The 15057-nt window shown below is 44.6% G+C and overlaps 1 protein-coding gene across 1 annotated transcript in view; it reads left to right on the top strand.

The window, feature by feature from the left end:
* ST6GALNAC5 (ST6 N-acetylgalactosaminide alpha-2,6-sialyltransferase 5) overlaps positions 1-15057 on the top strand; it is a 290816-nt gene that overhangs the window by 217074 nt on the left and 58685 nt on the right. The window contains exon 3 of the mRNA XM_082266227.1: positions 6582-6991. Within this exon, the coding sequence (XP_082122353.1) occupies positions 6582-6991 (410 nt within the window). The remainder of the gene's footprint in view (positions 1-6581; positions 6992-15057) is intronic.

The following is a 15057-nucleotide window of genomic DNA, read 5'->3' as shown; positions in this document are numbered from 1 at the left end:
GGCCGCCTCCAAGGCGGCGACAAATACCGCGCGGAGTAAGAATCTGCACTAATTATACCATGTACTCGGGTGTAAAGGCTTTCCGGTGTTGTGTGAAAACAGCAAGTGCTCGAAATCTCCAATTATTCCCAGTGTACACTCGCTTTCGGCAGGACACCGTCACCTGAACCCAAAGCAGATTGAAGAATCAGTTCAGGTGAGGACATCGCTGAATCCCTGGACAGGTAAGTGTCCTTATATTAACCACTTTACCACCGGAGGATTTTGCTGTCTTACGCACAGGCCACTTTTTGCGATTCGGCACTGTGCGACTTTAACGGACAATTGCGCGGTCATGCAACGCCGTACCCAAACAAAATTTACGTCCTTTTTTTCCCACAAACAGAGCTTTCTTTTGGTGGTATTTGATCACCTGTGCGATTTTTACTTTTTGCGCTATAAACAAAAAAATTGTAAATTTTGAAAAAATAACAATATTTTTCACATTTTTTAATATGAAATTCCCCCCCCAAAAAATGTAAAAATCTAAATTTTTTTTAATTTTTGGCCAATTTGTTTTCTGCTACATATGTTTGGTAAAAAAAATCACAATAAGCGTATTTTGATTGGTTTGCGCAAAAGTTATCGCGTTTACTAACTAAGGGAAAGATTTATGTCATTTTTGGTGTTTTTTTTTTTAACGAGTAATGGCGGCGATCTGTGATTTTTTTTGCGGGACTGCGACATTACGGCGGACAGATCGGACCCTTGACTGACATTTTTGACACTTTTGGGGGTACCAGTGACATTACTGCAGTAATCAGTGCTATATATATGCACTGTTACTGTAAAAATGACACTGGCCGGGAAGGGGTTAACTTTATTGGAGAGGGAGGGGTTAATGTATGCCTGGTGCTTACTAACGTGTATGGGGGGAGGTGACTGAGTGACACAGGGACAGATCGCAGGTTCAGCTATGCTGAACCCTGCAATCTGTCTCTGTTTGTCACTTAGGAGATACGCCCGCTTTGTTTACACAAGCGGGTGGATCTCCAGACTCCTCCCCTGGCCCGACTCCCGCTGTGACTGAATACAGCGGGAGCGAGCCTCCGGCGGCGCGAGCCTCCGGCGGGGCGGGAGCGCCGCCCAGAAGGGGAGGAGTCCAGTGACGTAGGTCTACGTCGCTGGACGGAATCGAGCCACTTTGCCGCAGTACAGTCCCAGTGACTGGTCGGCAAGTGGTTAAAAGTCAGCAGCCACAGTATTTGTAGATGGTGACATCTATTTTTATTTTTTTTGTTTTTTTTTTGCGGGGGGGGTTGGAGTTTCCTTTAACTGTTTTAATCATTATGCTTCTAACATTAGTATATAGATAGGATGATATATTATATTTATATTTATTTATTTTTTTACATCTCTTTAGTTGCTTCCTGGGTTCTGGCCTAGGCCAAAATGATGTCAAACATCCCAGGAGTCTTCATGGGCCTTTTGATTTCTTCCTAGAGGAGGGGAATAGGGACTTTCTCAGCTAAGCACACCCTCTTGCTTGCATGTCTGAGCTAAGGGCAAATGGATTCCAGGAAGTAAATGCTACATGAAGTATCTGCCTTTACCCAAAACGGCCACAGCTAGAAATGCTAGGGGGGGGGGGGGTGTTTTTTAAAGCAATTTCTCAACAAAATAAATCATGAAGACCTGGATGGATGGGGGAATTTGCTTTAGATTTAAAAAAATGAAATAGTGTTTTGAGTTTGTGATGCTCAGATACAGCTTAGTTAAGTGTTTCTTTAATATTATAGCACAATTGCAATGTTTATTCGGTAGTATTAGTAGCTCACTGACTGATTTCCCTTGTTGTCTTGAATTGCTCTTTAAGGTAAATTGAGTGGATTTTCTAATATTAGCACAGTCACAGTGTACCCTGCATAGCATTAGTAGCTCAATGATTGAATTCACTTCTTCCCAGGAATTGTTCTTTAACCTTGTTTCAAGGAATAGAAAAACACTTTGTAATACCGTTTGATAACCGTCCTTCGACTCCCACTATTAACTGTCATTTTGCAGCAGGAAGAGGACATACAGAAGCGGGAGAGTTGTAGAATGGTCCATTTTGTTGTGAAGGACAGCCATTTCACTAGGGTGACACACATGTGTGGATGTCTCATGGCCTGCTGTTATCTACTATCTGAAATAAAGACAGACACAGTTTTTGTTTTATCTAGCTGTATATACTGAGTGCAACTTATAACATCCAAGTGAAAGATATAACACCAACATGTCAGTAAAAAAAAAAAAAAAACAGAATCACTGAGTTGGAAAAAGGATCACCCCCCCCCCCCCCTTATGTCATTATTTTGTTGGACTACATTTTGCTTTTATTACCACCTTTAGTCTGTTTAGGATATGTCTCTACTAACTTTGAACATCTAGACTTTGCAATATTTGCCCACTCTTCTTTGCAGAACTGCTCAAGTTCAGTTAAATTTTATGTTGACCATTTGTGGACTGTTAAAAATGTACAAAAATGTATTTGATATTACAATTTCAAAGTAGATATATTGGACATTGTACATGTGATAATAAAACACATCAAAGTGTACATAAATTCCTGGTGGTTACATGTGTACAACACAGAGGAGAGCTGGCATATGAGGGGCATGAAAGTGTCTTAGTCCCGATATGCATGAATACAAAAAAGAAGAATGCCCAAGACACAAACCACAAGGTATAAAATGTACAAAATGTATTACATTTTTAACACTTTGGTACATACAATTGAAATAATTCTAGTAGACATAAGTACATAGATATATGCATGGGTTTCCATAGTTACATTAATCATAATATGACTTACAATCCAAAGTGTAAATGTATACCGTATTTTCCAGCGTATAAGACGACTTTTTAACCCAGTCAAATCTTCTCAAAAGTCGGGGATCGTCTTATACACCGGGTGTCGTCTTATAGGATATTGGATGCTGAAATTATATATTGAATGCTGAAACTTTGGAGCTGAACTGGAGAATATGTGGTGGGGGGGGGTTTCAAAAATGGCCACGGTAAGCCCAGGGTATGGAAAAAAGAGAGAGAGCGGCGATGTGACCAGAAAAACACGCCTCTTTCACCCGTCTGGCCTGCCCTTGTATCCTACTACCATACCTCCTGCATCTCGCTCCTGAGGACTGCAGTAAAGCGGTGCAGGCGCGCATGTGCGAGATCTGAGAGGCAGAGAAGGAGGTACGGTAATAGGATACAAGGGCGGGCCAAACGGGTGTTTTTCTGGTCACATCGCCGCTCTCTCTCTCTTTTTTCCATACCCCGGGCATACCGCTCTGATAGTCTCTGAGACCAGGGAGGGCTGGGCAGGCAGGGAGAGCTGACCAATCCAAGCAGGCTTACAACCAGCCAATCACCGGTTGTATACTGGGCACCACATACAGTACAGCACCAATATCTGTACCTGTTCATACATTATAGCACCAGTACAGCTATACGGTGAGTATATCCCAAACTCTATATTTTAACTGGAAAAGTTGGGGGTCATCTTATATGCCGGAAAATACGGTATATGATAAAATTTCTCTACACGTTTCGTGAGACCATGCTCGCTTCCTCAGGAGATACATATATACATGCCTGAAATTAGAGACAGTTGTTAGGCCTCAGAGCAGAAAGGAAGGATAAGAAAGTAAAATAGGTGGGGGGGGGGGGACTGGTGGTGGGGGAGGGATTGGGAAGCAGGCAAAAAAAGTAGAGGGAAGACCAAAGCTTACAATTGTGTATATAATAGTCCTAACAAACTTCCAAATCAGGGTAAACAGTCAAGTAGATTCATGGTTCCCATAGGACTCCCCATTGGAGATGAAGATGAAGGCAAACAGAAAGAGATCCCCAAACAGTCCATGTAGTTCTCCCCAGGGGCTGTGGAGGGAAGGGGGCCAGCCAGACAGGCAAACATCCAAGAAGGTGACAGGGTGTCACAGTGGTCAGGGATGATGAAAGTTGTAAAACATGTATACAACATTATAGAAACACTTGAATAGGTGCATATTTTGGACCACTTTATCAGGAGACAGCCAGGAAATTTTGAAGGTTTGTGTTTATCTGTGAAAAGATCATGTCATAAGCAAAACCAAAAAATGGACTTCTACATATACATAAATGAAAGTATCAGAGGAGGTAATAATTCCCCTAAGCCATAACGATTCTTACATAGCCAGACAAACAAAGATCATTGCCCTGAAAACACCATCAACAAGATATACATATACATGGGGAAGCCCAATAGAGCTGGGGTATTCCACATGGTAAGCTCGGGTCAGAAGTTGACAGGGGGCAAGCCTGGGATCTCTCCTTGACTTTTTCCAGGTGCAGGATCCTTGGCCGTCTTGATTGGCTGGCAGGAGATAGTCGTAACTTCTGTGCATGTATACAAGACTTCATTCATTCTGGCATCAAGCTGTGCCTAGAAAGTAGACTGATCTGCACATGTGCACAGGATTTTATTTTTTCTTGTACCAAGATGTGCCTAGAGTCTACACGGAGCTAAGCATGCTCACTTCATTCATTCTGGTACCAAGGCGTGCATAGAATGTGCACAGGAGTTTATTCTTTCTGGTATCAAGGTGTTCCTAGAATAGGGTGACCAGACATCCCCAGACTGAGGACACTGTCCTCGGACCAAGTCTGTCCCCGGTTTTGTCCCCCGATAAACTTAGACAGGGCATCCCATGCTGGCTGATAAACAGCCTGGTGGCTCGGATGCAGACGCCCCCTTCTGGACGATCTCACTGCCGCTCCTGCTGCTGTTCAGTGGAGGAGAGGCAGATCAAGTTGACTGTGTGGAGGGCTGAGACCGGGAGGTGAGCAAATGGGGGGGGGGGTCTGTTTGTACACAGGTGAGGGCAGTGGGGGAGGAGGGGTCAGAGCTGATGCTGCTGCATGGAGAGATGAAGTGTTTAGCTGTTGTGGGGGAGGGGCTAAGAGATGGCTGCAGAGATAATCTGTGAGAGAAGGGTGCAGAGGTGAGCTATGGATGTGGAGGCAGAAGTGTGCTTTGTGCATAGCAAATCTATGAACCCTGTACTCTATGCCAAACACCCTCCTGTGTATTATGTAGTCCTGTGCCCAGCGCTCTGTGTATTATGTAGTCCTAAACGCAGTGCTCCATGTATCATGTAGTCCTGTGCCCAGCACTCCCTGTATCATGCAGTCCTGTGCCCAGCGCTCTGTGTATTATGCAGTCCTGTGCCCAGCGCTCTGTGTTTTATGCAGTCCTGTGCCCAGCGCTCTGTGTATTATGCAGTCTTGTGCCCAGCGCTCTGTGTATTATGCAGTCCTGTGCCCAGCGCACTGTGTATTACGCAGTCTTGTACCCAGTACTCTGTGTATTATGCAGTCCTGTGCCCAGCGCTCTGTGTATTATGCAGTCCTGTGCCCAGCGCTCTGTGTTTTATGCAGTCCTGTGCCCAGCGCTCTGTGTATTATGCAGTCCTGTGCCCAGCGCACTGTGTATTACGCAGTCTTGTACCCAGTACTCTGTGTATTATGCAGTCCTGTGCCCAGCGCTCTGTGTATTATGCAGCCCTGTACCCAGCGCTCTGTGTATTATGTAGTCCTGTGTCCAGCACTCTGTGTATTATGCAGCCTTGTGCCCAGTGCTCTGTGTATTATGTAGTCCTGTGCCCAGTGCTCTGTGTATTATGCAGTCCTGTGCCCAGTGCTCTGTTTATTATGTAGTCCTGTGCCCAGCACTCTGTGTATTATGCAGTCCTGTGCCCAGCGCACTGTGTATCATGTAGTCCTGTGCCCGGTGCTCTGTGTTTTATGTAGTCCTGTGCCCAGCGCTCTGTGTATTATGCAGTCCTGTACCCAGTACTCTGTTAATTATGCAGTCCTGTACCCAGCGCTCTGTGTATTGTGCAGTCCTGTGTCCAGCGCTCTGTGTATTGTGCAGTCCTGTGCCCAGCGCTCTGTGTATTGTGCAGTCCTGTGCCCAGCGCTCTGTGTATTATGTAGTCCTGTGCCCAGCGCTCTGTGTATTGTGCAGTCCTGCGCCCAGCGCTTGTGTATTGTGCAGTCCTGTGTCATTTGCCAATTAAAAAAATATGTCCCTGGATTTCATATTAAAAATCTGGTCACCTTAGCCTATAATATACACTGAGCTGTGCATGTGCACAGGAGTTAATTTTTTCTTGTACCGAGGTGTGCCTAGATTGTACCTTGACCTGCTCATGCGCAGCTCTATGTACATTCTAAAGAAGATTGTGAACACTTTAAGTAACTGAAATGGAAAAACTACAGAATATTTTTTTTAGAGTGGTGTTCCTGTTCAATGTTTTCAGCTCTTTTATATGAAGCCGTTGTTTTGATTTAGGCTTTCTTGAATTGAATGAAAAATTTCGGCTGCACTTTGTCTCATTAATAACAGTTTTAGCGCATTAACCTGCATGCCAGTGCTAAACGGACCTTCAGTTACAAACGGATGTTTAAAAACATATAAAAGCTTTATTTTTTTCTATCGAGCTGTGACATACGAGAGTTTACAGTGCCCTTTTACGATTCACAATAAGTTTTAACGACCGCAACATTTCTCTCCGCAGCCCCTGAAAATGCACTGCAAGAGTTGTGCGCTGGTGACCAGCTCCGGGCATCTGCTGGGAAGTAAACTGGGTAATAAGATTGACCAGACGGAGTGCGTAATACGTATGAATGATGCTCCCACACGGGGCTATGGACAGGACGTTGGCAACAAAACGAGCCTGAGAGTGATTGCGCACTCCAGCATCCAGCGGATATTGAGGAATCGCAATGAACTGCTAAACATGAGTCAAGGCACCGTCTTCATCTTCTGGGGCCCCAGCAGCTACATGCGGAGGGACGGCAAGGGATTGGTATTCAATAACCTGCAGCTCATTAACAAGATACTACCTCGATTAAAAGTGCACACCATCACCCGCCACAAGATGCTGCATTTCGATGAACTTTTCAAGAAGGAGACGGGAAAGGACAGGTGGGAATTTCTTTATAAATAAGATTTTATGTCTGGAGGAGACCTGCGTGGTGTGGCTAAATTAATGATACTCAGATGTATATGGGATTGTGGTTTCAGATGTAGGCTGGGAGGAATGGGTTGTGAAAAGTGTAATTATATAGCGCCACAGGAGCCTGGAAGGCATGGAAGCTATAGGGATTGTATAGTGGTTTTGTAGATCTTTTTTTTATGAAGATTAGGGCCAAGAAGATAAGTCTTAAGTAGGGATTCACCGATACCAGTTTATTAAGACCGAGTACCGATACTTTTTCTCAAGTACTCACCGATTACCGATACCTATTTTTAGTGTCATGTGACATATTAATAAATGAGCTAATGTATTAATCTACCGTAATACTAAATAAATTGTATGTGGTTCTGTTTAATATTATTTATTATTCTATTCAGGGCTTTTTTTTCTAAGAGAATAGGTGCAGGAACTTCCCCCGTCTGAGTCTCCCCTTGTCCCCACCCCCTTCCCACCTCTGAGCACCATCTCTTGGTTCCAGCCCCTACCCAACTCTCAGTACCGCCCCTTTCAGAGAATACAGAACCAAGTTTTATTTTGTGGTGCTGTGTATGGAAATTGTTAATGAGAACAAGAAAAGCAGTAAAATAGATCACTTGCAGCCAGCAACAAAAGACCCCACCCCAGCAACAATAGATCCCCCATACAACAATACCCCCCCCCCCCCCACAGCAACAATAGACCACCCACAACAAAATTCTATCCTCAGCAACAAAAGAGCAACATTAGACCCCCCCCAGCAGCAAGCATCAATAGACCCTCCAGAACACCCCAGCACCCCTTGCCATTACATACATTCAGTGCTGGAGGGGCCGGATCTGCGTTCCCCCGTGTTCCTGCTGAAAAAAAGCCCTGATTCTATTATGTATTGCGTTTTGAACTGCATCCTTGATTTTAAAAAGAGTCCAGCATGTTTTTTTAGTCCGGTTCAGGTGCAATGTCCAGTATCATACACTTTAAAAAGTTTACCCCTGAACCGCTGAACGAAATCATACCAGACTCTTTTTGAAAATCATACATTCAGTGCTGGAGGTGGTAGAACTGCATTCCTTCACGTTCCTACTACAAAAAAGCCCTGAGTGTACTATTGATTAGCAGGAGCCGGTAAGACGGGCTCTGATGATGTCATCACTGCGGAGCCAGTGACAGTGCCACATGATCCGGAGCTCTGCCCATTGCTTTGGGTGTCATGTCCCATAAAACCGGCCCCGCACATATGTGAATCCGTTTTAAAGGAGGCAGTTGCAGTCTGCGAACTTGAAGGTAATGTTTTTAGTATCAGAGTTTAGTATTGGCACCGATAATGATACCTGTATTGGTGCAATGCTAGTTTTAACCCCTTTACAAAAGCAATACACCTATATGTGATGGCAGGGCGTTTGGGCCCTTACGCCCAGCTACTGCATATATCCACAGCTGTCTTGTTCTGGGGTGCGTTCCATTGGCAACCACAGAACTGTTTTGTACGATCAATGAGCAGGAGCCGTAAGACGGGCTCTGATGATGTCATCACTGTGGAGCCAGTGACAGTGCCACATGATCGGGAGCTCTGCCTATTGCCTGGGGGGGTCATGTTCTATAAAACTGACCCCGCACATATGTAAACCCAATTTAAAGGAGGTGGTACTGGTTACAGTCTGCGGACTTGAAGGTAATGTATTAGTATCAGAATTTAGTTTCGGCACCGATACTGATACCTGTATTGGTGCAATGCTAGTTTTAACCCCTTTACAAAAGCAATACACCTATATGCGATGGCAGGGCGTTTGGGCCATTACGACCAGCTGCCACATATATGCAAAGCTGTCTTGTTCTGGGGTGCGTTCCATTGGCAACCACAGAACTCTTGTGTACGATCATTAAGCAGGTGCTGTAAGACAGGCTCTGATGATGTCATCACTGTGGAACCAGTGACTGTGCCATGTGTTAGGCAGCTCTGCCTATTGCCTGGGGTGTCATGGCCTATTTAAAGTGCTAGGTTCTTCTAGGCATAAGGTGGTTACGGGCCTTTGTTGGATGGTCTGTGAACTTGTGTCGATAGCATGAGTTTGACATCAGTTTGAGACAGGATTCTTTTAGATTTCATTGACAGGTGCAGTTGAACTGCAGATAACCACCTTCTGACCTGCACTTGATGAGCTGAAAATGGTTTTCATATTCTTTGCATGGGAGTGAAAATCCCCATTTGACACAAAAAAAAATCCAGTCGATACAGGACCTAAGAATTATATTTTTCAAGTAAACAATAATGCCAAGGGTATGTAGAAAGCCCTCAAATTATTGATCTCAGGTGTTTCCAGTTATGGGTATTGTTAATGCAACAGTATGTAAAGGTATTTTAGACAATTATGCACCTCCATCTATGTGACAACAGTCTGGGGAAGGCCCTATTGTGTTCCAGCATGACTATACCCTTGTACACAAAGTCAGCTCTATAAAGACATGGTTTAACGAGTTTGGTGTGGAGCAACTCGATTGCACAGAGTAAATCTGAAATATTGGATATTAATGATATGTAGTCTTATAACTAGCCAGTGGGTGGAGCTCTAGTTTTCCTTTTCACATTTAGAGCATTGGATTGCTTTCATCTGTGCTGGAAGAAGCCAGTTCAGGGCTCGCCTCGTCCTTACCATAGCATTTGCAATCACACATGGTAAAACCTGGATTTTATGTACAGCATACCGCAATGCACAGATGTCAATCCTTTATGAGTTGTGGTGCACCACGTTCTACAAAATAGAGCAGGTGCTTTCTGTACACTGTGGGCCTATTTAAAATGAATGGAATGCCTTAAAGCTGAACTCCAGTCTTACCTACAGTATGTGGTCTTGTATAGTTGTGCTGGCTGCTCTCCTGTACTGAAATTGCTTACTTTGATTTCACTGCACACTGTGAGATTCTCACTGCGTGAATTAGATGCTGCAGCAACTCAGATAGAGGCCTCATTTCCTAGGTAGAGGACATCCAGCATCTTCTTGCCATTTCCTCCCCAGCCTGACTGTCCTAGGATCACCCTTTTCATTCATTTAATTTATCTTCTTTTCATTTATAGAGGCTCAGTATCATGTGTGGTTGTTACCTAGGGTGGTCTACATGAAAATGCAGCCTGCCTAGGAATGCCCACTCCTCCAGATTGACATCCACCCACCAAGGCATCTTGATATTTCCATAACTCTTCCCAAAAGCCAGCCCATTGATTGCATCAGGGCTGAGGGCTCCTGAGTGGAATACTGAGGCAGGGAGCTGTGATGTTTTCAGGAAAAATCCTCGTGCTGACTCCTCCCACCAGCCATTATCTGCCTGCTTTGCATAGAGAAGTAAAGAAACCCACCGATGACACCATTAAAAAGTATGTAATGAAAGTGAAAAGATTTTGTTCAAAATGTAATTAGTGTTTTAATGAAGTGAGGTGGAACCAGGGTAGGCAAAATATCAGCAGGCTAAACATCAGCTTTAAAGCTACAATGTGAAATAAAATTGGGCATAGACATAACTCTTCAAACAAAGAAACAAAATACCTACCTTGCTGCTGAAGGCTGCACCAATGAAGTGGAACTGTTCCCCAAAACCTGCTAAGGAACCCACTTTTTCAGTAGTATTGACCTTCTGTGTCTCCTTTCAGCTCTCCATTGTTCCTCCTGCTGGCTTCCACATCACTACAGGGCATGGTACTTACATGGAGGTTGGCAGGAGGAACCACTGAGCGCCACGGAGTCCACAAGAGATTATCACTACCAGAGATAAAATATTAAAATATTTCTGGGACATAATCTAGAAGAGGGAAGGGAGGTTAAGGGCAAATTTGGGTAATGCCTACATATACACTTTAAGGGATCATGCCACCACCAAGTCTCTGTGTTCAAATAAAGTGTAAAGTGAAGTCAGCATCTGTGTAGGGGAATATATAAAACTTATAACATAATTGGGTTTTTACTGCTAGCACAGGTTCTCTTTAGCTTGCTGTACATGGTAGTAAAACAGGCCCGGAATCGCAGGCCTTTCTAGAATGTCTGTAGGAAAAACAAAGGTGTACAAACAGTGAAAGCTCTGCGACCAGTATGAGTGCAGTTACAGAGGTAGGAAGGACCCCCCGTAATGAAAAATAAATGCATCATGATCAGTCCCTATAACACAGGGCGGAATCAAATTATGTTCCATTCTCAGCACCGGCATGAGAGACAAATAAATCTCTGCGTACAATCTGCAGATCCAGGAGATAGCTGTGATCACCACATGTGAGATGGAAAAAAACCGCAGGCAAAGCAAGAAATATTCCAGCAACGCGACATAATCACCGCAAAGAGTTAATTTATAATTGAATAGAAGAAATGTCGGGGAAAAAAACAATCATAATTATTATAGAAAAGATCATTAGTGAATACCTCGGGGGGAACTAAAATTATAGATTAGAAAGGAGCATTTGCGTTAATTGCAGTTAAATGTGAAAATACTGCCATATCAAGGATTATAAAAAAGGAACGTCATGCAAATCCTACAATTTAAAGGGAGACGCCACCTTTTTAAAGCGTATCTAAATCCAAGATCAAAAATGTATTATATTGCAGGCTGCTGGTCCTCAAATGTGGTGGCTGCATTTGTTTTTTTCTTTATTGTCACCTGGTGATTCTGCTAGCAATACATTTCCTGTCATAGTGTGACAACACTCACTTATCCCAATGTATCTATGGAGGATCAGCGTTGCCACCCTAGGACAGGAATAAAAAACAACTCTTCTCATCTGTATAACATGGGAGGGTCTGTGGTTCTGTGAGAATCTGGGTGGAATGCTAACTAAGCTCACAAAATTTTTAACAGAGCACTTTCAATGGTATAGACCAGTAAAAATAGATGTAGCGCTAAACACATAACAGAAGGTCAGTGTCCATTTTCAAAAGAGAAAGGTAAAAAAAGAGAGAGAGTGTCCAAATAATTGACAGGTCTTCTGTAAGTAGTGGAGGAACCGTCACCAGCACCCAATCATAAAGCCTCTTACCAGATCCCATTGACCCTCGTTACAAAGGTCAAAATAGGGCAGGAACTCCTATATGCAGCAGGTATGGTTGTAAGGTTCTCCCACCAGTCACCCCTTATGGCACTTTTCCACTGCAAGTAATGAATAATAATAAAGTGGCCAGTGAGTGTTTATGTATAGCAATGTGTAGATAGATGGCGCTATAAAAGTACCAATAATGGCACTTTTCCACTGCAAGTACCGGCTCAGCTCTACTCGGCCCTGCTTGGCCCGGTTTGCTTTTCCACTGCTGGTACCGCATGGTACGGTGTTGGAATGGTTCAATACGGTACGGTATGGTTTGCTTTTCCACTAAAGTAGTACTAAAGTTAAGTGGGTGGGATAACAACGGGGTGGGTGGGATTCTCTGACCAATCAGTGGCTAGTAGTGACTGCATGCAAAGGATTGTGGGATATGGTACCGGGTATGGTACCTCTTGGAACCACAATTCGAGGTGGTACTGTTTTTGAGAGCCGTACCGTTCGGTTCCATGCAGTGGAAAAGCGCCGCTGTACCGTACCGTACCGAACCGTTCCTACACCATACCATGCAGTACCAGCAGTGGAAAAGCACAAAAGCGAGCCAAACCATTCGGTTCCATGCAGTGGAAAAGCGCCATTAGTTCCTCTCTAAGTGCCAGATGATGTCCTCAAGTCATACAGAAAGAGATACTTTCTTATAGTATAGTATGCCCAAAATAGTTGAATAAGAAGAAATAGCAGCAGCTTACATTTAAAATGGTATGTCAGACGTATACACATAACGCGTCGATGGGTCCTCCCTACGCATTTCGTCATTAGGTGACATCGTCAGGGGGTGTGGCCAAACTACGCTAGCAGCCAGAATAAATACACCATAGGATGGGTGGAGCAATACACCGTAGACCAGTGATAGCGAACCTTTTTGAGCCCAAGTGCCCAAACTTCATCACAAAACCAACTTATTTTTTTTAAAGTGCCAACACTACAATTAAACTGCAGACACCCAGATGAGGATTGCACACTCAAAGAGGGATTGTAGTCAATTCAGCACTTACCCAGCTCCGGTGTCCAGTGTCAGTGTGCCTGGCAGCAGCTTAACCTTTTGTATGTGCCTTTGATCACCCTCCTCACTCTTGATGGTGTCCTCTGAGCACTGTCCTCTTGCTCTTCTCTGGCTGGTTCAACACCAGGGGCTGTTGTGGCTTGGGCTCTCTCTCCCTGCGGAACCACCTCAGCCTCCTTTCACTCTTGTTTCCACACTCCTCTCACCCTTGCTCTCCCTTCTCTCTCAGCCCTTTTTTTTCCCAGGCTCCAGGCTGTCCCTCCTCTTATTTTCTAAGGGCATGCTGGGGCTGTAGTTTGTCTGTAATTGATTAAAATGGAGCCATAGTTTTCCGGGGACTACATGTCCTATGGTGCACTTGTTCAGGCTCCTCATTGGTCCCCGGCTTCAGCCAATGGGGAGGCAGGAGGAATCAGAGTGGGTGGTGATCCCTGCAAGCACCGCTCTGTCCCTGTCCCGCGCTGCTTGACAGAAGTAGGGGGCGAGGATGGGAAATACACTGGCAGCCCACGCTCACTTCTCTCCTTGTCACAGTGCGGGCAGTGGCGGCGGCTCTTGCATGCCCACAGAAAGAGCTCTGGGTGCCAGCTGGGGCATGCGTGCCATAGGTTCGCCATCACTGGTATAGACAAACCCATATCCTTTCACTGAGTCCTCATGATTAAAACGGTAGTAAACTGCTGCAATTATAAAAAAAAAAAAACTTTTCCCTGCAAAATAATAGCATAATGTGCTAGTATGCATCATATGAAAGACCTACCTTAAAACTAAGCCCTCCAGCGCTGCACTGTCACTACTGAGAGGGCTTCTATCTTCCCCTGGTCTTCCATCCGGATTGCGGCTGTGTGAGTGGCCGTTGGTTACAACACAGTGCTCTCAAGGACCAGCACGGTATGCTGGACCTTCAGAGTGCATGCGCCGGTGACGTCACAATGGTGCACATTTAGGAGATATTCATTTTACCTACAGGTAAACCTTATTATAGGCTTACATGTACGTAAAAATCACAAAGCCGACTTTATTACTGCTTTAAGCCCTGCTGTGGAATTACGTTGGGTCTGAGTGAGCGGTGTGTGGACAGGGCCTCCTTGCCCTGCATGCAGTGGTTCTTCACTTGTGTACTCGCCCTCCAATGCTTGGGACCAGATGGGGCTGCAGTCATGTAAAAGTCAACATTAAGGCAGAATACTAGCTGGGAGGTCATACGCCTTGTGTAGCTGTATAACAACATACAGATCCCTTCTGTGAAACATTATGCCCCATGTAACTGCACACCTTGCTTTGTGAATGTAGCATTTACAAGGGAACACCGCTGAGCCTATGCCCTGCTCCACCAGTCCAGCTTTCCTCTGCCACCTCACTTCAAGTGACAGAATGAGGTCCTATTGTGCATTAGTGCGGACCTCATGCATGCACATAATTAACTCCTTCATCTCTCCTGTACCATGCAGCAAGGTTCATGTGGTCTCCATACTGTGGGTTTGGTCCCAATTGCTTTTGGGGAACCGACCACTAGGGAGGAAGCCAGAGGGTTGAACCCTCACTACTGGAGGATCTGTCACCCATGCCAGGTACTACTCTTTACTCTCTGGCTGCTATATATTCCCACAAATTCATGGTTACACACTTCAGCTACAACTACACGCTTTCTCCAACTCTCTTGAGTTAACCCTTCCTTCCTCTTCAAGCCTGTGTGTGCTTTACAGGCTCTGTTCTTTGTATAAACCATGTTCCTCCATGCACCCCTTTGAATAACTTCAGATCAGGCATGAGAAAGTTGATAACCTTTACTGGAACTTTCAGCAATACAGCCCCACAGTGCAAGAATCACAGTCCTTCCCTAACTAATTCGTTTATTCCAAGCTACCCTTTGCATACCTTCCCCGAGGTGAGAGTCCATAAGTGGACTGGTTAGGCAACTCCAGTGAGTATCTTCCAGATGTTTCTGGTGGTTAAATTTT

Source organism: Pelophylax lessonae (assembly GCF_965119305.1).
Source record: "Pelophylax lessonae genome assembly, chromosome: 8".
Lineage (NCBI taxonomy): Eukaryota > Metazoa > Chordata > Amphibia > Anura > Ranidae > Pelophylax > Pelophylax lessonae.
This window is presented reverse-complemented; position numbering and strand designations above follow the sequence as displayed.